A 23,915-nucleotide genomic window follows, 5' to 3' on the forward strand; every position below is an offset into this window, starting at 1 on the left:
TAACTTTATAGGTTGTCTCTGGCCAGACACCAGTCATGCTGGAAGCATTTCCCATAGTGCCCTCTAGAGGACGCAGTGTCTCGTTCCCCTTCTCAGGAAATCATGGTTACATGCGTAACCTGAGACGTACTTTCATGAAGGCTCCCTCAAAACATTAACATTTTAGATAATGTGTAGATCCAGCAGGGGATATTTTCTGGCCATTTTTAAAATGGAATAAAGCTTTTATCATTGGAGATGTCCTTTTTTCGTAAATGATTTGTGCTTAATTTTTTTCCCAACCACAAAAATATATAAATAAAAATGGTCACATGTCAAATCAAACACCTATTTCAGTGAACATACTAGTATCAGACAGAAAAAAACAGACACAACTTCATATAGCTCAGATACATTTTTTGTGTACTTGTGATGTACACAAAAAATACAAGGGACATACATTGGCTGCAATTTAATGTGAAGTACCAATGTAACATGCATGATTTTTGTCATGGGCTTCAATAAAACAATTTAATTCTTATTTACATTGTCCTTCATAGTCGGTAAGTCAAAGGCATTCATTTATGTTTGCTTAAAGGTACACTCAGTAATAATAATAAAAAAAGGTTATAATTTCTTAAAATTTTACACATGAAGTAATTATTGAAAAAGTATTGATGCTCTGCTAAAAGCTGTTTTATTTTACATAGTGTGGGTTACCTCATGGACATGTTGGGCATACTACTATAGATACTACTTTATCTTGGCTGTTATCAGACACTTTCTTCAAGAAATAAATTAATTACATCTGACTGCGAACAGCACATTTCTGAAGCCTTTAGCTTAAATTGTATAATTCTATGCTCCAGGCCCGTAGGTGTCAGTATACGTCCAAGATGACCAGTGCAACATAAACAAAACATTACATAGAGCACCTTTGTATAATATCTTTGTGTTCTGGCTTTATAAAACCGCTGTTGGTATTTCCACCTTATTTATACTTTACAATAGCTATCCCTTTATTAACAATTTCTCAAAACAAATAAATATTATTGACTAAATAAATACTTGAATATACAGAGCTATTAGCATTTTGTAACCAGTTGCTCTCCTCTAAATTGATATAATATGGTGATTTTGACATTCAGGTCCCTGCTTGCATAAAAGTCTGTGTGGCAAGATCCAATTTCCGATCTCAAATTCGCTTACATTTTTTTCTCAATATTTAATCACATTCACACTCCAACTCCAAAGAGAATAAACGTGCTTGCACATTCAGTCTACTGCCATAAATAATGGAGACACAAATAAAACTCTACTTTTACATTCATTTGAACCTCCATTTTCTGTAATGAGTTTTTCCATTCTGCCTTAAAAGCGTGGCTTTGTAAATCCGTCATTTCACATGGCAGTGAAAGATGGCACTAACCTCCTGTGAAATCTTACATCTCTCCTCATCTTCGTGTGCAATGAATAATGTCCTCAGCAGTGCAATATCTTTATGAAAGCCTTTCTGAACTCCACATTGAAAGTGGTATATATGATGGGGTTGACGGCGCTGTTCACATATCCCAGCCAAGTGAACGCATTGTACATTTCCAGTGGCACCACGCAGCTGGTGCAGTGAGTTTTCAAAATGTGAGTAATAAAAAAGGGCAGCCAGCAAATAATGAAGACACCTGCAACAGAGAAAATAAGCTGTGGTATTCTGAGGACAAGACCTCAATCTAGGACTTATGGCTAAGCAATACTTCTATAAAATGACAGCATTGTGATCTCACCTAGAACAATGGCCAGCATCTGAGTAGCCTTCTTCTCTTTATGCTGAGAAATCTTCCTCTTGCTCATGGTTTTGGTCACTGTAGTTCGCGTTTTGCCATTGGGCAGTGCCTGAGTTTCAACAGGTTTGGCTTCTTTAGGGGTCTGGACCTCCTTGGCATGGCCATTTTTCTCATCTCCATTTGACTGACATTCATCGTGGGAGGGAGAGCCATGGATGGGGCTTGGGTTGGCCAATAGGTCAACGACCAGAGTGGATGCCTGTTTCTTTTTCTCTAGAGGGCTGGTGCCGGCCACAATATCCACCCCCACATCACAACCCTGGTGCAGGACCTCCTTTATCAGTTTCTGTTGAAGATATGTTTATCATTAATGTATAATGACACTTTGAATCTGTACAGTATGTCATGTACTAGTAGACCAACGTAGGAAAAAAGTAAACAAGATAAATAACTGAAAATGATGTTATGTGTGAAAATAAAAAGGACATTCAAGCTTATTTGCCCTAACCTGGCAGTTTCTGACAGTGGTAATTGGTGACCTTATGGCCTCTCATTAACTATTCACATTTAAATCAATGCGTATTTAACACAGGCAGGTTGTCAACATGGATGTATGACTCACAGTAATCCAAGTATAATCCATATGATGTGATATATGACTCACAGTAACCCAAATGTAACAAACATGCAGTTCATGAAAGAGAACAATTTACCTCCCTAGTGAAGAAATAGTATACTTAAGCAGAATTTATTCATGTACTTTAGTATATCTAAATGTATTTGTGGCACACAATAAATTGGTATACTTAAAGTCTGTTAAATTGGAACAACTAATTTTGTACTAAATGCATTTTAGTTGTCCAAAAGCAGTGCTGAAGTTCAACTAAAGTTGTATTAAATATACTTGTTTGTGCTAAAGAGAAATTATTCCAAGTAAAAAAATTACTGACAAAGTAAGATTAACTAAAGACGCAGTGCAAAATTAGGCTGAAAAGGTGCGGACTGAGTTGTTTTTGTGGCTGACCTTATTGCATATGGATTTATAGGAGTTTCCCTTTCAGACGCAAAATTTATGGGAGGAGAGTATTTAAATGAATAACACAACGTGATTTACTAATGTTTGCACTAGTCAATTTAATGGTATTTGCGCCATTATTTAACACCCCCAAAAAGCATGTCTTTACACATTTTCTGACATGGCTGCAATTGTTGCTACTAGGAGGAGACACCGCAGAGAACGTCTCGGTTACGTATGTAACCCTCGTTCCCTGAGTAGGGAACGGAGACGTTACGTCGGATGACGACGAATGGGGTTTTGCTTAGAAAGCCTCCCACCTTCGAGTATACAAAACGAGCCAATGGCAATGAAATGCCATGGGTCTGCGGAATTTGCATAGTGTAAGTCCGCCCCACGACGTGTTTCTTCGCTGAGGAGCCGAGACTGAACTCCGGCGTTCCAGCGGTACAGCGGAAGTGGCAGGGAGACATAACGTAACAAGGGTTACATACGTAACCGAGATGTTCCCTTTCGTGTGTCACTCCGAGTTACGTCGGATGACGACGAATGGGGACCCCAGTCTAATCACGCCATCTCGGCTGTCTTCCAGTGCCCTGCGTAAGTCTGAGCTCCCTGTCGTGAGACTAGCACGGACGAAGGAGTCCTACTTAACACAGGAATACCAAGGTACACTGGGAAGCATATCTCAGCGGAAATATGCAATTATGCCCAGCCCGAAGGGGGGGGGGACTTAGAATACACATATGACCCCAAAGGGCTGCATATGGAGTATCACTGGGGTGTCCAGCCGCAGGTGGAATATTTCAACCCCAGGGGTGGCAAGGTGGCTTGCCGAGGGAAAGACACATGCTCAGAGAGGCTTACAGTGGAAATACACATGTGGGGGGTCGCCCAGAGGGGGAACCATGCACATGGAGGCACCTAGCCAAGCGCGAAAGCTGCCAGCGGCATAACTCTGGCATTGACGTCGACAGTGCTGGAGGAGACTCAGGGCTTATTAGGCTCACCTGAGGAAAATATTGCACGTATCCCGTCCGTGGAGAGGAATGGCGAGCAAGCGAAGACACCTGAGCAGAATCTAGTACCGGCTAGTTGAAGCGAGTACATGAGAAGAAACTGGCTCCACTCGGAGATTATAGAATCTCGCTAATGTGTTAGGTGTCGCCCAGCCTGCAGCTCTACAGATGTCTGTTAGCGAGGCGCCATGCGCTAGAGCCCAAGAGGATGCCACACTCTGAGTGGAGTGGGCCGTCACACCAAGGGGGCATGGTCGACCTTGCTGCTGGTATGCCAAAGCAATGGCGTCCACTATCCAGTGAGACAACCTTTGCTTGGAGAAAGCCTTTCCCTTCAGCTTCCCACCATCACAGACAAAGAGCTGGTCTGAGGTCCTGAAACACTGCATTCTGTCTACGTAAGTACGGAGGGCGCGTACTGGACAGAGCAGTGCCAAGGCTGGGTCTGCCTCCTCCAAGGGCAGTGCTTGCAGGTTCACCACCTGGTCTCGAAAAGGAGTGGTGGGAACCTTGGCCACATATCCAGGCCGGGGTCTCAGGATCACGTGAGAGTTAGCCGGCCCGAATTCCAGGCATGCTTCGTCAACCGAAAATGCCTGCAGGTCCCCTACCCTCTTGATGGAGGACAATGCAACCAGGAGCGCTGTCTTAATTGACAGGAACTTAAGCTCCACTGATTTCAGAGGCTCAAAGGGAGCACTCTGCAGGGCAGTTAAAACCACTGAGAGGTCCCAAGAGGGTACGAGGGGAGGACGAGGAGGATTCAGTCTCCTCGCCCCCCTCAGGAACCTGATGATCAGGTCGTGCTTTCCCAGAGACTTACCATCAACTGCGTCATTATGTGCGGCAATGGCGGCAACATACACTTTCAGGGTGGAGGGAGACAGCCTTCGCTCCAACCCTTCTTGCAGGAAGGAAAGCACGACACTGATCGGGCATTTCGTGGGTTCTTGATGTTTAGAAGAACACCAGTTGACGAAGAGGTTCCACTTCAACGCGTGGGCATGTCTTGTGGATGATGCTCTAGCGGAAGTGATGGTAGCCACCACCGCTACCATCACAGGGTGCCATAGGGTGCCCCGTCCCTGAGAAAGCAGGTCCTTCCTCAGAGGAATTGGCCAGGGAGGTGCTGTCGCGAGGAGAACTAGTTCTGAGAACCAGGTCCGGTTGTGCCAATACGGGGCAACCAAAATGACCTGCTCCTCGTCCTCCCTGATCTTGTGCAAGGTCTGCGCAAGAAGGCTCACTGGGGGAACGCATACTTGCGTAGGCTCCGCGGCCAGCTGTGCGCCAGTGCATCCGTGCCGAGCGTGCCCTCGGTCAGGGAATAATACAGGTCGCAGTGGGACGAGTCGTGGGAGGCAAATAGATCTACCTGTGCGTCCCGAACTGATCCCAAATCAGCTGGACCGTCTGGGGATGGAGTCTCCATTCTCCAGCGAGAGGCTGAAGTCGAGACAGCTCGTCGGCCGCAAGGTTCAGGTCTCCCGGGATATAAATGGCTCGAAGCGACCTCAGATGCTTCTGACTCCATATGAGGAGGTGGCGAGCGAGTTGTGACATACGCCGGGAGCGTAGACCACCTTGATGGTTGATGTACGCTACTGTCGCGGTATTGTCTGATCGGACTAGTACGTGCTGACCCTTGAGCAACGCACGGAAGCGGTGCAGGGCGAGACGTACAGCAGGCAACTCGAGGCAATTGACATGCCTAAGGCATTGGGGTCCTGTCCAGGAGCCCGCGGCAGCATGTCCATTGCACATGGCACCCCAGCCCGTGGTGGAGGCAACTGTTGATACAACATGCCGGGAAACTCGATCTAAGGGCACTCCGGCCCGTAGAAAACTGAGGTTCGTCCACGGGGTGAAGGTCTGACGGCAGGCTGGAGTCACTGGGACTTGGAGCGTGCCGTGTTGCCATGCCCACCTCGGGACTCGATCGCGAAGCCAAAGCTGAAGCGGTCTCATATGAAGCAATCCGAGCGACGTTACTGTGGCTGCGGATGCCATATGCCCCAGGAGCCTCTGAAATAGTTTCAGTGGAACCGCACTCTTGCCCTCGAACTGGCGAAGACAAGTCAGCAGTGACTGCGCGCGCTTGCTCGTAAGCTGCGTGCACATGGCGACCGAGTCGATCTCCATACCGAGAAAAGAGATCCTCTGCACGGGGCAGAGTTTGCTCTTCTCCCAGTTGACCCGAAGGCCCAGACGAGCTAGGTGCCGGAGCACTAGGTCCCTGTGTTCGCAAACCTGGTCTCGAGAGTGAGCTAGGATCAGCCAGTCGTCAAGATAGTTCAGGATGCGAACCCCGTGTTCCCGGAGGGGAACAAGGGCTGCCTCGACGACTTTCGTGAAGACGCGAGGAGACAGGGCTAGCCCGAATGGGAGAACTGCGTACTGGTATGTCCGCCCCTCGGAAGCAAACCGTAGGAACGGTCTGTGTCGAGGTAAAATGGAGACATGGAAGTAGGCGTCCTTCAGGTCGATCACTGCAAACCAATCCTGCGGTCGCACGCACTGGAGGATGCGTTTGGCCGTAAGCATCTTGAATGGCAGCCTGTAAAGGGATCGGTTCAAGATGCGCAGGTCGAGGATTGGCCGTAACCCACCGGATTTCTTTGGTACAATGAAGTAGGGGCTGTAGAAGCCGGACTTCATTTCGGCTGGAGGGACAGTCTCGATCGCACCCTTCGCCAGTAGGGTGGCGACTTCCGCTCTCATGACAGGGGCATTATCACTGACCATAGTGAAGCGGACTCCCCTGAAGCGGGGAGGAGACCACGCGAACTGAATCGCGTAGCCGAGCCTGATGGTTCTCACGACCCAACGGGACAGTCTGGAAAGCTCTAGCCAGGCTCCCAGAAACTGCTGTAGAGCAACACGTGCCCAGTAACCAATCGTAAGCCTACAGCGCTCGGGGGGAGGGCGCCACTCCAACCGATGCTTTCAGCTGCCCGGGAAAGCATGGCCATCAGCTCTGGATCTGACTCGACTAACGTTGACACTCCCGAGGGAGGCAACACAGTTGAATCCTCATTTCCAGAGGAATCAAGCCCGCCTTGTGATGCTGTGAGTGACATGACACCATCTGCTGGAGTCCCGAATGAAAACACTGGGTCCCCGAGAGGAACCAGGCACATACGTGTCTGTCCCTGACATTCTGTCCCTGTCATTACAGGTGTGCCCCAGGGCTCTGTTCTGGGGCCCCTATTGTTTATTATTTATCTTCTTCCCCTCGGTTACATCTTCCGTAAATATCAGATTAATTTCCATTGCTACGCAGATGACACCCAGCTCTATTTTTCAACCAAACCTAATTCCACACTCCCACCATCTTCCCTTACTAACTGTCTTCTTGACATAAAATCCTGGTTCACTTCAAACTTCCTTAAATTAAATGCCAATAAAACAGAATTGCTTCTTATAGGTACAAAATCAACATTAAACAAACTCCATAATTTTTCTCTTCCCATTGATAGTTCCTTTATCTCTCCCTCCCCTCAGGTTAAGAGTCTGGGTGTCATCTTCGATAGCACCCTCTCTTTTACATCTCATGTTAATAATGTTACCCGGTCTATCATCTTCGTAATATCAACCGTCTGCGTCCTTTCCTCACGCCTCACTCTACTGCCATTCTTGTTCACAGCTTAGTCACCTCCCGTTTAGATTATTGTAATTCTCTTTTGTTTGGCCTTCCACATAAAACTCTTCATAAACTTCAACTGGTCCAAAACTCAGCTGCTTGTATCATTACTTGTACCCCTTCTATTCATCACATCACTCCTATTTTACAACAGCTCCATTGGCTCCCTATCATTTATCGTATCAACTATAAAATACTTCTCCTTACTTTTAAAGTCATTCATAATCTAGCCCCTTCGTATCTTTTTGATCTCCTCCATATACCTACACACGTTCGTACTCTTAGATCCTCTTCTTCTATTCATTTCACCGTTCCCCGTGTCCGCCTTGTTACTATGGGGAGTAGAGCTTTCAGTTTCTCTGCTCCTCAGCACTGGAATTCGCTTCCACCGGACCTCCGTAATATTGATTCTCTCACACTTTTCAAATCCAAACTCAAAACTCATTTGTTTAGAATAGCTTACTCCCTTTGACCACAACTGCATTTTCTTTTAATTGTATTGTATCTCATTGTTTTTAAATATTGTTATTGTTGTTGATGATGATGTAAGGTGACCTTGAGTGTCAAGAAAGGCGCCTATAAATAAAATGTATAATAATAATAATAATAATAATAATAATACGGAAGCCCCACGGTTTGCGATGTGGAGGGGGGCGTGGCCCGAGGAAAGCTCGTCGGAATTATGCCACACCATAACCCTCAGATCACCCTGGCCACCAGCCAAAGTATCCCCTCTCGAGGAAGAGATAGATTGGGGTGTGGCAGAGGGGACTCTCACACAGAGATCAGAGTCTCGATCTATAAACATCGCGATGGTCATGTTCCCACAATGAAAACATGTCTCATCCACGAGCGCTGCCGAGCGTGATTAAGCCCAACACGCGAAACAGCGCTCGTGACCGTTAGGCAGATGAATCACGCGCCCACATCCAGTAAATACATGGGCGAGCCGTCTTGAAAAAGACGTACCGCGTGCAGCTCTTTTAGAGAGAGGAAAAAGCTCAGCAGAGTGCTGAAGCGCCCAGGGAGAAACACACACAGTCGGCAGATCACTGCACAGATCAGCAGCAGGCAATGCGATCTCGCTGGAACGCGCCATCACTCCAACACACTGAAGAGCTGCTCGTCTCGTAGAGTGAAGATGATTCAGAATGGCTTGCAGGAGTGAAGAGAACTCTTGGCTCCGAAGCGAAAACATACCTGCATGTTGCCAGCGTACTTCCTTATATACCCACGACGTGGGGCGGACTTACGCTATGCAAATTCCAGCTCTGCTAATTTGCGACCCAACGCAGATTTGCGCTGATTTTGGTAGATTGCGTTGGTCATTATGTAAATTATTTGACTGCGTCTGTGTTCTTTAATTTGCGCGTCAGCAGTAGATTACATGCAAAACTTACCAAACTAACTAAACTAAACTAAACTTTTAGTGATTTTAAAACACATTGCAATGACATTTCAAGTAAACTTGAAGTGTGCTAATGGCATCATTATCATGTGCTTCAAATAGGCTACAATAAAATAATATTTATAATGGCACAGCTTAAGAATTTACCTTTTACTGACATTATACTGAGGGTGCCCAGTATACCAGTAACTCGCTTATCTGGAGAACATCAGTGAGACATTGAGAACAGTATGTACATTGAATGTAGGAACCACTACAGACTGGATTTGAACCCGGGTCGCTGCCACACAAGTGCACTCGGTTTACGAGTTACATCACCACACAGATATGCACCACGCAAAACTGGGGTTACTTTGAGTTCTTTCTATACTGTTACAAGTACTACTATAAGCAAACAGATTTTTCCATCAATGACAGCACAAATTATATGGATTTAAAGACTGTGAATCGCAGAGAAAAGCCTTAAAATAGGCACAGTAAGCTAGGGCTGCCCTCGACCAAAGATCTTTCTAGTCAACTATTAGTCGTTCATTTAAGTGATTAGTCGACTAATCGCACGTGTATATTATTGAGCCAAATCATAATAATGAGCTTTAATTGCCTATACATAGGCTAATTAGAAACGCACGCATAAAGCTTGCCACAGTGCACCGGCAAATGTAATGATTATGAATGTGTCGTGAAAAAACAGCAAGGAGACTGCCTAGATAAACTAGTGTTTTCTGTGTTTTTGGCTGCAGTGATGAAGTTGATAAAGTTGATTATACTGACTCGTCATCTCTGCTGTAGTGCATGCACCTATTTGCACGTTTCATAACATAATCTGAGAATATTTGTTCTCCATTTGAATCGGTTCATTTAAAAATTTCAAGCTTTCAACAGATGAATTTCTCATGTCTGTGAGGAAAGTTCACGCTGTAACGACTGAGACAAGTCAGACACAAGTATTTGTTATAGTTTAACAACTGATATTTAGAACTCACTCTGGGAATCTGTGGCCCCATCCCCCCAAACAGGGCAAGAAGATCTTAGTCACCCCGGCAACAATCAGATAAGGAGTTTTATGGCTCTTAGTAATGTGGACAGGGCCTCTGCTGCAACCTCTGCTGCAAGACCCATAGCTATTAGAACAGACTCTCCTGTATTCATTTATCGATGAACTGACTAACATGAAATTAACATGCATTCCAGAACATTTTGTGAATGATTTACTGTCTTGTGTTGTGTCTTTTAATACTATTATCTGTTGATACTATTATCTCTTTGATACTATGTATTTTATTATAGAACCAACGGTCAATGTAACCCCACTTATACCATGTTTGGTCTCTATAAATTGGTACTTTGAATTTTGAAATGATCGTGTACATGATATGGCGATAGCTGTGCAACATACTGTATGAGTATTACAAGAATCTTTCTTAGTTTTGTCATCAGACACCCCCCCACAAGGGCCCCAAGGGCCCCAGCAGACCTGAGCACCATCTGCCATGCTTTCATACTCCCAAAGGGAGTCCGACTGCCTTGTCTTCAATCCAATCAACTCTTGGCCTTCTCGGCACTTCAGGATGCCGTCCAGCATGCCCTCAACAGGCCAGGGCAGCAAGCTTCGACTCACAACAGCCATGTGCTCGAAACCACCATGCAAGTTCATCATATCTTCTCCACCCAGCAGAGAAGAAAACGACTGCAACTTGTACAGTGACTTTTGACACTCACGGACCCATCAACAAACTCAATTTTCAACCACTTCAAGAATTTTATCCACTGCACCGACCATGCAAGTATCAATTTAATGAGGTGCTCTGAAAGTGATAAGCTGATGGTTATTTTCATAGTTAAACAGATCTCTTCCATAGTTCTATTTCCTGCTTCCGGCTCCATAACACTCGCCATTTTACCTATGCATGTATGTATGTATGAATGTATGTATGTTTGTTTAGTTTAGTTATGTTTGTGATTTAGTTAATAAAACTTGTGCACAATTGTGTATTTGATTTCTGAGCCTCTGCTTGCAACAAAGTCCCTTTTATATTCTTGATCTTGTTACATGCTCTAAGTGCTGTACATGCTAAGAAATAATAATTTTTCGGTGACCATGAAAGATACACTTTTCTTAGAATAAATGAATAATCAAAGAGTTTGTTGGAACTGATTAATTGATTGTAATATTAATTTAGCTTACCTTAAAAGTTAATCTAATTAACTGACCTAATTAACTGATAATTGGTAATTATGGATTATTATTAATATTTCCCCTTTGAGCTAATATTGTTACAACGCTGAGTTTCAGTTTATTTTTTGACGTGCTCAAGTTCACAGACCGAAGTGGTAGAAAGCGATTCCTGATTGTTTTCACAGGGATGAGCCTAGTTGACATTTCAGGACTGCGCTGTCGTCGCGTCCAGGTGCAGGTCCTTCATCAGATCTGGATACAGCCTGGATCCGGCGCAGTAAGCGTGCTATCCACAGTCTGCACAAACACTTGAATATACGCCTAATAATAGCGCACATTTATATAGGTTAACATTAAAGCCAGAAGCCATGTAAGTCGCTACTACTTACATGTTTCAAATGATAAGCCTTATTTGAGGTAGATGTTTTCCTGCACATACCATAATTACCACAAGGATCCACCATTAGCGATCAGTCCCTCACGGACTGCGTGACTTCGCCACAAGTTTTTTTCCTTCTTCAACTAACCGCTAATAAATATTTTGGTCGACTAAGCCTCTTCTAGTGGACTAACGATTATTCAACTATTAAGGGGCAGCCCTACAGTTAGCGGTGCATGAAAATAAACGCAAAACTGGATAGAACATGAAAGTGCGTAAACTTGAAGCTGCTGAAGAAATAAAGCCAGCAGACTGCAGAATGTTTTGCTTCCCTTTTACCTGACATGATCTGTCATTAACGCTGCAGGAAGCAATTGCATAAACCGGCATAACATTAGTTTTATTCTTTTGCATGCACTAAAATATGGACAGTTCTGTTTGTTGGTGGAATACGTGAACGTGCAGAACTGCTTGTGTTTCAGTGCGTGCAGATGGAATAAAACCATCCGTAACATTTCTCTGCCGATTGTGTCTGCGTGCTTCAAATCTCAATGTACTGCACAACTGCTCCTGATGTAAAACGCAATGAAATGATTTGGCGGTTTGACGGTCTCGCATTATGCTGCAGATTTAAATGTGATGCATGAAATTATTTTAATACATTTTACATTGTTACTTTTCATGCAGTTAACGTTTCTGAACGTCTGTACTCACAAAAGTTTTACGTTCCGTCGAGAAACTTTACGTTCACTCAAAAAACTTAAATGTGTCACAGTGTCTGGTTTGTGTTCCCTGGTTACCACTAGATGTCCTCCTTCCCCACGGTGTCTGTCACATTCTGAACTACATTCCCCAACGATCCTTGTTTCCTCATTGCACTCAGCTGTCCCTTGTCACTAATCATTGCACTCAGCCTATTCCCCATTGGCATTGTCATTTCCCTGTGTATATAAGCCTGTCTGTTTTAGTGTTTGTCACGGAGTCGTTATTATATGTCACAACACTTCTGTTCTGCGTTTCTGGTCTGTTGTTGGTTGTTTCTTTTGTATTTGGACTGCTATGATGGATTTTGACCCTTGCATGGACGACTATGAGTTGGATTGCCCTGATATTAAAAATACTGTTCATGGATCTCTCTGTTTCCCAAGTATGTTCCGTGACAAAATGCATATGCATTGAAAAATAATTTTTCCTTCCATCTCATATTTGTCCATCACCATGTACTGTTAGGGTCTCTGTGTGTTTGAATAACAATACAAGATCAACTGCATCTAAAATATACATTTATTAATGTACAATTTAAGAAATACTTCCGAAAACTCAGACACAATCACATAGCTGGACTCTCGTTTCTGAAAAAATGAGGAAGAAATAAAGTGCATTTTAATGTAATGAAATACAGAGGAGACTAACAAAAGCAAAATAAGTTGCACTTTTTGTAAGACTGAAACTAATAAATCATTAGCAAGTGTAAAATAAGTACATTGTTTATATTGTGGTGTGTGTTTCACTCATTTACTAATTTGTATGCATGTGTTTGTTGTCTGTCACAATAGTTCCAATTTTTTTAAATCACATGTAACAGATTGGCAACAGTTCTTCTAACCCTAATTGATATAGTGAGCTGTTCATTTCTTAAACAATCATGTAGGAAGACACATCATGTCCATATTCCAGGATGACAATGCCAAGATTGATCAGGCTCAAATTGTGAAAGAATGGTTGGGAGGGAGCATGAATAATCATTTTCACACATGAATTGACACCTCCAGTCCAGACCTTAAATTAATTTAAAGTCTTTGGGATGTGCTGGGAAAGACTTTACAGAGTGCTTGACTCTTGCATTGTCAATGCAATATCATGACCAAAAATGTATGCACCTCTTGATGGAAATAACATCACAACATTTATTTCCATCAAGAGGTGCATCAATTTTCCAATAATACCACTTACAGTTGACCGTGGAATACCTACCATGGATGAATTGTCATGAACGTCTCGGTTACATATGGTAACCCTCGTTCCCTGAGGGAGGGAACGGAGACGTACGTCGTGGTGAACGACGAATAGGAATCTCGCTAGAGAGGCCAATCTACTTCGAGTGAAACTAAACAAGCCAATGTACATTGGCGTGCAATCATTTGCATCAGCTGTGCAGCCTCGCAGCGCGGGTATTTAACGAGCAGCTGGTGAGATTGCACTTCAGTTTTTTGCTGAGGAGCCAAGCCTGAAAAAGCTGGTCGCCCCGGCGGGTAGCGGCAGATGTGGCAACGGGACGTACGTCTCCGTTCCCTCCCTCAGGGAACGAGGGTTACCATATGTAACCGAGACGTTCCCTATCGTTCGGTCACTACGACGTACGTCGTGGTGAACGACGAATAGGAATCCCTACCAAAGTGCCACAGCTGCTGCACCCCATCCAGCGCCCTGGGCAAGCCTCTACACCTTCTTGCCTGGAAGGACGATAGGAGAGGGCTTACCCCAAGAGTATCCACACTGTTGTTCCATGATAACCCCTACAGTGAGATATTGGATAACACTGGGAAAGCGTGCCCGAACTGAGGGAGGGGAACGCTGCGGGAACCACATTCTTAAGAAGAGTTATGTGGGAAACACATATGGACTAACCCAAGGGTTGTACTGCATATGAATAATGGGTGACTTAGCCCAAGGGAAAGACACGGGCTTCCGTTAGGAGCAGCCGTGGAAGATATACACATATGGGATCCCTGTAGGGTCACACATATGGGACCCAGCCTAGATCCGGTTCTCAGGGATTCAGCGGATAAAGGCCTGGCACCGGACGCTCCGCCACATCCGGGCCGAGGGTGTTTGGAGGACTCGACAGGTTTTGACTCTGGAGCAATAAGGGTGCACAGTAGGGTGCAGCAAGCCGACAGAGCCGGTACTCTCAGTGCTTCTACCCGTTAGGGTGAGAACACGGGAGGACACGGGCTCTACACGTAGGCTATAGTATCTAGCGAACGTGTTAGGTGTCGCCCAGCCCGCAGCTCTACAGATATCTGTTAGCGAGGAGCCACGTGCCAGCGCCCAGGAGGATGCAACGCCTCTCGTGGAGTGTGCATGCAACCTGAGCGGGCAGGGCACGCCTTGAGCTTCGTAAGCCAAGGCGATGGCATCCACTATCCAGTGGGCCATCCTCTGCTTGGAGACAGCCTTTCCCTTCTGCTGGCCTCCGTAACAGACAAAGAGCTGGTCTGAGGTCCTGACGCTTTGGGTTCTGTCCACGTACATACGCAGAGCGCGAACGGGACAGAGCAAAGCCAGGGCTGGGTCTGCCTCCTCCAGGGGCAGCGCTTGCAGGTTCACTACCTGATCTCTAAAGGGAGTGGTAGGAACCTTGGGCACATAGCCAGGCCGGGGTCTCAGTACAACATGGTTGTCACCCGGCCCGAACTCTAGGCACGACTCGTCGACCGAAAATGCTTGTAGGTCCCCTACCCTCTTGATCGAGGCCAGTGCAATCAGCAGCAAAGTCTTCAAGGAGAGAAGCTTTAAGTCTGCTGACTGCAAAGGCTCAAAGGGAGCATCCTGAAGTGCTCGGAGCACCAGGGAAAGGTCCCAAGAGGGTATGGAGGGGGGACGAGGAGGATTTAATCGTCTCGCCCCCCTAAGGAACCTGACGACCAGGTCGTGCTTTCCAACTGTTTTGCCATCTATGTGGTCATGATAGGCTGAAATAGCAGCAGCATGTACTTTAAGGGTGGAGGGAGACAGCCTCCGCTCCAACCCTTGCTGCAAGAAGGAAAGCACTGACCCAATCGAACATCTTCGGGGGTCCTCTCTGCGGGAGGAACACCACTCGACGAACAGGTTCCACTTCAAGGCGTACGCACGTCTCGTAGACGGCGCTCGCGCAGAAGTGATGGTGTTAAGTACCTCTGGGGGTAAGTCACCTAGAACCTCCGCGTCCCGTCCAGGGACCAGACATGGAGTTTCCAGAGGTCTGGACGCGGGTGCCATAGGGTGCCCCGTCTCTGAGTCAGAAGATCCTTCCTCAGAGGAATTGGCCAGGGAGGGACTGTCACGAGGAGCATGAGTTCTGGGAACCAAGTCCGGGTGGGCCAATAGGGAGCCACCAGAAGGACCTGCTCCTCGTCCTTCCTGACTTTGCACAGGGTCTGTGCAAGTAGGCTCACTGGGGGAAATGCATATTTGCAGAGGCCCCGGGGCCAGCTGTGAGCCAGTGCGTCCGTGCCGAGTGTTCCCTCGGTCAGGGAGTAAAACAGCTGGCAGTGGGAGGTCTCTGAGGAGGCAAACAGGTCTACCTGAGCCTCCCCGAACTCTCTCCAGATCAGCTGAACCGCCTGGGGGTGGAGTCGCCATTCTCCCGGGAGCACAGCTCGTGATAGCTCGTCGGCCACACGGTTGAGCACACCGGGGACATACATGGCTCGAAGCGACCTCAGACGCTTCTGACTCCAAAGGAGGAGATGGCGGGCGAGTTGCGACATGCGACGGGAGCGTAGACCACCTTGACGGTTGATGTACGCAACGGTCACAGTGTTGTCTGTACGGACCAGCACGTCTCTGCCCTGTAGCGGCCTTTTCAGGCGGCTCAAAGCGAGACGTACTGCTAGCAACTCGAGGCAGTTGATGTGCCACTGCAGTTGGGGGCCCGTCCACACCCCTGACACTGCATGCCCGTTGTACGTGGCACCCCAGCCGGTGGCAGAGGCATCTGTGAAACCCACAGCATGCCTGGACACCTGTTCCAAGGGGACTCCTGCCCGGAGGAACGAGGGGCCTGACCACGGACTGAAGGTCTGGCGGCACGCCGGTGTGATTGCCACCCGGTGAGTGCCGTGATGCCACGCCCATCTCGGGACTCGGCCGTGAAGCCAGTGCTGAAGCGGTCTCATATGGAGCAGGCCGAGCGGAGTTACCGCTGCTGCCGCTGCCATATGCCCCAGGAGCCTCTGAAAGAATTTCAGTGGGACCGCCGTCCTGCCCTTGAACGTGTTCAAGCAGTTCAGCACCGACTGAGCGCGTTGCTCTGTGAGGCGCGCTGTCTGTGCGACCGAATCCAACTCCATACCGAGATAAGAGATCCTCTGCACAGGGGCGAGTTTGCTCTTCTCCCAGTTGACCTGAAGGCCCAGCTGGCTGAGGTGCCTGAGCACGAGGTCCCTGTGTTCGCATAACTGATCTCGAGAGTGTGCTAATATGAGCCAGTCGTCGAGATAGTTGAGAATGCGAACGCCCTGTTCTCTCATGGGAACAAGGGCCCCCTCCGTGACTTTCGTGAAGACACGGGGGGACAGGGCCAGCCCGAAGGGTAGGACCTTGTACTGATATGCTCGACCCTCGAACGCAAAGCGCAGAAACGGCCTGTGTCGAGGAAGAATCGAGACATGAAAGTACGCGTCCTTCAGGTCGATCGCTGCAAACCAATCTTGGGGACGGATGCATTCGAAAATGCGTTTCTGCGTGAGCATTTTGAACGGTAGCCTGTGAAGGCTCCGATTCAAAACTCGCAGGTCCAAGATCGGTCGTAACCCACCACCTTTCTTGGGTACAATGAAGTAGGGACTGTAGTGCCCTGACCTCATATCGGCTGGAGGGACCGGCTCTATCGCGTCCTTCGCCAGTAGGACTGCGATCTCCGCGCGCAAGACATGGGCATCGGCTGCTCTCACTGTAGTGGAGTGGATGGCCCGAAACTTGGGGGGACGCCGGGCGAACTGAATCGCATAGCCGAGCCTGATGGTCCGAATGAGCCAGCGAGACGGACTGGGGAGCGCTAGCCAGGCTCGCAGAGACCGTACAAGCGGGACCAAAGGGACCGTAGGCATACCCGGAGTGGGGCAGCGAGGTGGAACACAGGGGCTCGGCTCGGGAGGCTCTCTCTGGGAGGCGGCCCGTAGCGGAGTCTGAGTGTGCTGCGCAACACTTACCTGGTTCCACGAGGCGGGAGGTGCAGGAGACGGCTTGGTTGTGTTCTCGAGCTGCACACTGCTGCCTGCTGGCGATAGAAGAGGTGGATGAGAGTGGTAAGGATTCTCTCCCCCCACTGCTCTCCGGGCCCTCTTCGGACCCAGAGACGGAAGAAACTGCTCTTTTATTGAAATTTTGGGTACCGCTGGTTTTGAGGCCAGCGGCGGAACAAAAAGAAAAGGAAAACAAGGATTTTCCACCCGGCCCTCTTCCGGGGGATGGAGCGATGCCGTCATCGTCTCCTGGAGAGCAGTCCCTGCCATCTCTGGGTCGCCCGTCCTAGGGCCGCTTGCCCTTGGCCTTGCCGCCCTTCTTGGTGGGGTCCTGGACGGGCGGGGCGGACCGCCTGCGACTGGCTCCACGGCGCCGTTTGGATGGAGGCTGCTGCTGCGGCGCGGGAGCAGGGGCAGATGCAGGAGGCCGCCCTCGGCGACGAGCAGACTGAGGAGCCGCAGACGGAGGGGTGGGAGCAGCAGCTGGCCGCCGCGGCAGGATGTGACGGATGGCCTCAGTCTGCTTTTGTACAGCCGAGAACTGCTGGGCGAAGTTCTCGACCGCGTCGCCGAAGAGGCCGGTCTGGGACACGGGGGAGTTCAGGAACCGGAGCTTATCGGTCTCCCGCATGTCCGCCAGACACAGCCAGAGATGGCGTTCCTGGACCACCATGGTGGACATCGCACGACCCACCGACCGCGCGGTCACCTTCGTCGCACGAAGCGCGAGGTCCGTCGCGATACGAAGTTCCTGAAGAACTTGGGGATCATGACCACCCTCGTGCAGGTTCTTCAGTGCCTTGGCCTGATGAACCTGCAGCAACGCCATGGCGTGCACGGCAGAGGCAGCTTCCCCACAGGCCTTGTAAGCCTTGCCGGTTAAATCCGACGAGTACTTACAGGCCCGTGAAGGGAGACACGGTTCTCCGCGCCAAGTGGAGTTAGGGCACAGTTGCATAGCAACGGCCCGTTCCACTGGCGGGATGCGCGTGTATCCCTTAGCTGCCCCGCCATCAAGGGTGGTGAGGGAGGAGGAGCCACCGGAACGGTTTCTGGCAGTAAAAGGTGCCGTCCACGTCCCCGTAAGCTCCTCATGCACTTCCGGGAAGAAAGGCACTGGGGTGGGTTGCTGAGAACCAGCGCGCGCCACCCCGAGATACCAATCGTCCAACCTCGAGGGTTCGGGACACGGTGGAGGATTCCACACGAGCCCGACTCCGTTGGCGGCCCGGGAAAGCATGGCCATCATCTCCGGGTCCGTCTCAGGCACCATTGACACCCCCGAAGGAGGCAACGGCGCCGAGTCGTCATCCGCAGAGAAGTCTGACCCACCCTCCGATGCAGCGATCGACATCTGATCCTCACAGGGAGCCCCAAAGGAGACAACCGGTACACACCGCGAGGATGGTCCAGCTTTCTCCAATGGGGGCTCAACTGGCTGCGGAGCATGAGAGGGGTGAGGGCTCCTAGGGGGTTGGTTCCCCGAAGGAGACGCGCTCACCGTGATCATCAGGTCACCCATGTCACTGCCCGAAGCAACCCTCTGAGGAGGATTGGATCGAGGCAGCGGCACGGGGACTCCGCCCCTTTGCAGGAACGTGAGTCTCGACCGCAGCTCCGCGATGGTCATCTTCCCACAATGGGTACATGACTCATCCACAAGCGCTGCCTCAGCGTGTTCAATGCCCAGACACACGAGGCAGCGTTTGTGACCATCCTGTGAGCCCAGGTAACGACCGCATCCAGAAACACACAGATAGAAAGTCATTTTTTTCTCTTTTTGAAAAAGACGCTCTCTATCTGTGTAAGCTCTTTTAGGGACTGCTCTCACTGGTGCTGAAACACGCAGGGGAACAGTCACTGCGAACACAGACAGGAATGTGCACCTGTCTGTGCGCTGTCTCTCTCTCTCTCGCTGGCAGGTCTTACCAGCTGTTATAACAGCTTTTTTGTTTGCTCAGTTTGTAACAAAAACAAAAAAGACAGAGAAAAGAAGAGAGAGGAAAAAGAAGACTGCTCGCGCTGCCGTGTTGTACCGCCCGCACCGGAAGGAGAGGTCCAAATAAGGCTTGTCAAAGTCACTCTGTGTAGAACGCATCGAAGTGCTTGGCTCCGAAGCAAAAAGCTGAAGTGCAATCTCACCAGCTGCTCGTTAAATACCCGCGCTGCGAGGCTGCACAGCTGATGCAAATGATTGCACGCCAATGTACATTGGCTTGTTTAGTTTCACTCGAAGTAGATTGGCCTCTCTAGCGAGATTCCTATTCGTCGTTCACCACGACGTACGTCGTAGTGACCGAACGATAGGGAACTGACTTATTGCAAAGGTGGTATCCTATCACAGTACCACTCTTGAATTCACAGAGCTTTTCAGAACGACCCATTTTTTCACACATTTGTAAATGCAAGCTGCTGGCTAGGTGCTTGATCTCAGCAAGCAATTTTGCATTTAAAAGATGTCTAATAGCCATCTAATAGCCATCCAAAAACAGCCCTGACGTCTAGGCTAAAACAAGGCAAAATTTGGGCTATCAGTGAAAATGTAATAGACATCTAAACATAGCTCAAAAATAAACGCACAGGCTATGCATAGGACATGTCAAAAGAAAAAAAAAAATGGTAACCTAAAAATGGTAACATCTCAATTAACTGATTTAATTCAAATAAAAAATATTATGTAATATAGCTGAATCAACCTAAATATTTTAATTAATACCACCAAAACTATGTGGTACTTAGACTTCCAAAACCAGCTAATTTTTCAGTAGATTTTTTTTATAACTGCATAATGAGCCAAATAGCACTTGGATGTAATTCTGTTAATGTATAGGCAGCTGCATACATTAATCTACAAATATTTTACATAACATTTTGAGTTGATTTATAAGTAAAATACACTTACTGCTTTCTTGTTTTTGGCAGGTAAACCCCCGTTGGTCTTAATGATAAGTGTGCACAGTTTCACATCTTCAGGATGAGTGCACTTTTCCTGTGGCAGAGGTAATAATAATTTAATTCAGCATGTGGTCGACATTAAATTTCAAAGACAGCATGGAGCCTTGAAAATCATTCACAGGTATATTTGGTGCCTCTTGATGACACACAATGCAAATATATCACAAAAAGAGCACAAAAGAGCCTTTCTTGCGCTAAAAGTGGAATGAAAAAGTGATTGCTTCAGTAATTTGTAAGTACCAAAAAAGTCATTGGGACTCTTTAAAACTAGATGGCTTGAACCCATTGATCCAAAGTGGCCAATAAAAAAACAGCAGGTGCAGGAAATCGATGATGAAAGAGCACAAAGGTCAGAAGAAAGAAATAATTGAAATAATTCAGTATTGTGATAAAAATAAAATATGAATGAAGCCAGTATAGCCTATAATATACATAATCTGCTCTGACACAGATTGCATGGGGAATTGTTTAAAAACTTTACAGCTCAGGAAAAAATGTCTTCTAATTGTTGGCATGGTGATGGTTTAATTTGCTTTAATGGCTTTACTCTCACAGCGTCCAGTGGGTAATGCATATTCAACATCAGCATATTCAACTAAATACACAGATTAATTTCAGTATCTCCACTATCTGGACTGGATCTTATCTGGACTTATATGGACACATTTGATAAAGCAATATTTTCCCCACGTTTTGGCCTTCCGTTTTTGTCCTGTGAAAACTGAGCTTTTTGAAGACACATACATTTGTAAACGCATTTTCACTTTGTAGTCTGGGAATGGAGGAATTCGAAAATGATGACACGTTTAGTCGTGGCCCATATTGTACCAATTGATATCTGTTTATACCGTTATGTCCCTGCTATGTGCTATTCATGTTCACAGTGTTGGTAAAGATAAATGTTACTTTGTACAATTTTCATATTACATTCCTGGAAAGATTACAGAAAATTGCTGTCCTACAAAAAATATGATGGTAATTGTGTTTTAGACCACACATAGAATGGTAATTGAGTGTGCCCTGGATGTACCAGTAAGTGGTGGGATATTTAGCTAATAAAATGATTGTTCCAGAAAGAATAGAATGAGAAATTTGTATCATCTCAGTCAGTTTTACGCATATACACAATGATTTAAAGTTTCTGACATTTCAGTGTGGATGAGAAACGTATGGCAAATGCTTGAAAATGCAAGTGTGGACAGAGATTTTGAATTGAAATTTGCATTTTGAAATAAAAAACACCATTTCCGAATGTATCCGGATTTATGTATATGTAGCCTAAAGATAAAACTGTTCATTTTCATTTGCATCCCTATTAAGATACATATCTGCCATTAGCCAAAATCAAGCATTAAATTAAACCTAAAACTGAACAGAATACTGTAACATAATACTGATTCCAGGAGCGAGTAAAGGTTTTGGGGTTACTATATCTCCAGTAGTGTCCTGCAGGTCCTGTTATTACCCCAGAGATTCTAATTAACACTGACAGATGCTCCCCATATTTTCTAGAAAAAGGCCAAGTCCTTTTGTAAAATGACACTGACACCATGTCTTGTCCTGTGGGGAGTGCTGGGTATTTTCCCTGAGGCTACTGTCGCACATAGTGCACATCACCTTGAGAGAGGGCTGAGCATCAACATCTGTCTTCTGGCAGCTCCGTTTAGTGTTGACCCGTTTCCGGCGCTTGCGAAGAACCACATAGATCTGCACGTAGACGAGAAGGGTGATGATGAAGGGCACGTAGAATGACATGATGGAGGAGTAGACAACAAAAGCGGGGTTGGCGATTTCACAAACGGCACCATCCCGTGTAGCTAAGAGAGAGAGTGAGTAAAATATGGTTACACAATTAATTATGGTTGCAAAACTAATTAGATCAGTGAGGCATTGGCAAATGCCTGTATGGGAAAATGTCCCATAACAAGTGCAGATTAGCTCCATATTATAATTAGATCAGAAACATACTGGGAAATGTATAACAATATGACAACAGTGTTGAGTAAGCTCAAAACTGAATACAAAATGTTGTTCTAGTATATGTAAGTATACATACATAGGATGCATTAAAAAGTGACAGTAAACAACTTTCTAATTTTACAAAAGATTCTTATTTCAAATGAATGCTATCTTTTAATCAAAGAATCCTGAAAAAAATGTTTCACAGTTTCTTCAAAAATATTAAGCAGCATGTTAACAGTTTTTAATGTTTGCCGCGTTTCCCCTGCAGGAACTTTCCCTAGGAACTAGCAACTTTGTTTATGAACTTTTGAGGGTGGGACTTGGGCGCTGAGCATGCTGGGGTGCGTTTCCCAAAAGCATTGTTAGCCAACTATGTCCGCAAGTTCCGTCATTATCAGCATAGTTCAACGAGTCAGTGTTTCCCAAAACCATCATTCTAACGAACATTCGCAAACAGCATCGCAAAGTTGTGTGGTTGGAACGATAGCTCTCGACCTTTGGTTAGAAACATAGTTTCTAGTTTGCAGGACATGTGGACTTAATAAATCCTTATCTTGAGCAAAATAAGCAAGCTGACATTCAGTACAATCTGTGTCTTTTATTTAGAATACAAACAAATGTCATTTACGTCTTTTAGTTTGTCAAGAGATTTAAAGCACTGTTTTTGAAGAGTGCAAATGTGCGAACGTGCTCTACTATGTAAGAACGAGCCTATGATTGAATTTGGAAATAAAGCAAAATAACTGAGAAAAATTAGAAATAGTCCTCAGATGCCATGTCTGTAATTTATAGCAACACATCTAGCATTAATTCGATCTCAAACAGATTCATTAAAAGAAGTTATTACTCCACCACATGCGTGACGTCAAAAACCAACATGGTTGAACCACTTTGCGACAATACGGTTTCGGGAAAAAGTCGTGACTAGGTTCTAGATTTCTTCAACGATGCATCGTACTATGGTAGTTAAGCAGCGAGTTACACCCCAGATCGGTTGCCACATGTGCATGTGAGAGACAAAGCGAGCACATGTTTATGCAGATGTATTTGGAGGTTATGTTTTGCTATTGGCCCTCAGCATATATATTTTTGAGCACAGTAAAGCAGAAATGCAGAAACCTATGAAGTGTCACTGTTTAGTGACGTCATTGTATTTTCCACATTGTAAGTTCACAGCGCCATTTCATTGCTGTTTTTGGCAATTATTAATTTACAAATTAGGCACTGGTCATTATATACAAACCTGTCGTTTACCTGTGTTATTTAATCCAAACAGCAGGGGGCAAGAAATAGCGAACGAAAGCACCCAAACCACCGAGATCATTACAGTGACACGTCTCTTGGAGCTGTAGCGTGTGTTGTACAACATCGGCATGGCAACAGCCGTGTACCTGCACAAGAAGCCCAGAGGGAAGGAGATGAAAAGGGGGTGGGTGGGATAGGGTGATTTCGAATTTAAGCAGAGAAACAGAGTAAATAACAATGTTGGTCACACCTGACAAGCTGCTTCTGCTACCAGCTGCCATTATTGTGCCATCATCTCTCTTCCTTTTGTGACTGTAATAAACCTAAACCTCATCATAATTTCCAAAGCTTCAGGGGTCTTCCTACTCTAACAAAATGCTTGAGTTTACCAAGCATGCATTA

At 46.5% G+C, this 23,915-nt stretch overlaps 1 protein-coding gene across 1 annotated transcript in view; it reads right to left on the bottom strand.

Moving 5' to 3' along the window:
* Window positions 1-390: 390 nt before the first annotated feature.
* The window catches only part of drd2b (dopamine receptor D2b), a 160,689-nt gene continuing 137,164 nt past the window's right edge, over window positions 391-23,915 (bottom strand). Inside the window, exons 4-8 of the mRNA XM_084113240.1 lie at window positions 23,523-23,659; window positions 21,924-22,123; window positions 20,254-20,340; window positions 1,761-2,106; window positions 391-1,658 (exon numbers count right to left, since the gene is read on the bottom strand). Coding sequence (XP_083969366.1) covers window positions 1,462-1,658; window positions 1,761-2,106; window positions 20,254-20,340; window positions 21,924-22,123; window positions 23,523-23,659 — 967 coding nt within the window. The 3' untranslated portion in view covers window positions 391-1,461. The remainder of the gene's footprint in view (window positions 1,659-1,760; window positions 2,107-20,253; window positions 20,341-21,923; window positions 22,124-23,522; window positions 23,660-23,915) is intronic.

The sequence above is a fragment of the Abramis brama genome (genome assembly GCF_963993115.1).
Source record: "Abramis brama genome assembly, chromosome: 5".
NCBI classification, from domain to species: Eukaryota; Metazoa; Chordata; class Actinopteri; order Cypriniformes; family Leuciscidae; genus Abramis; species Abramis brama.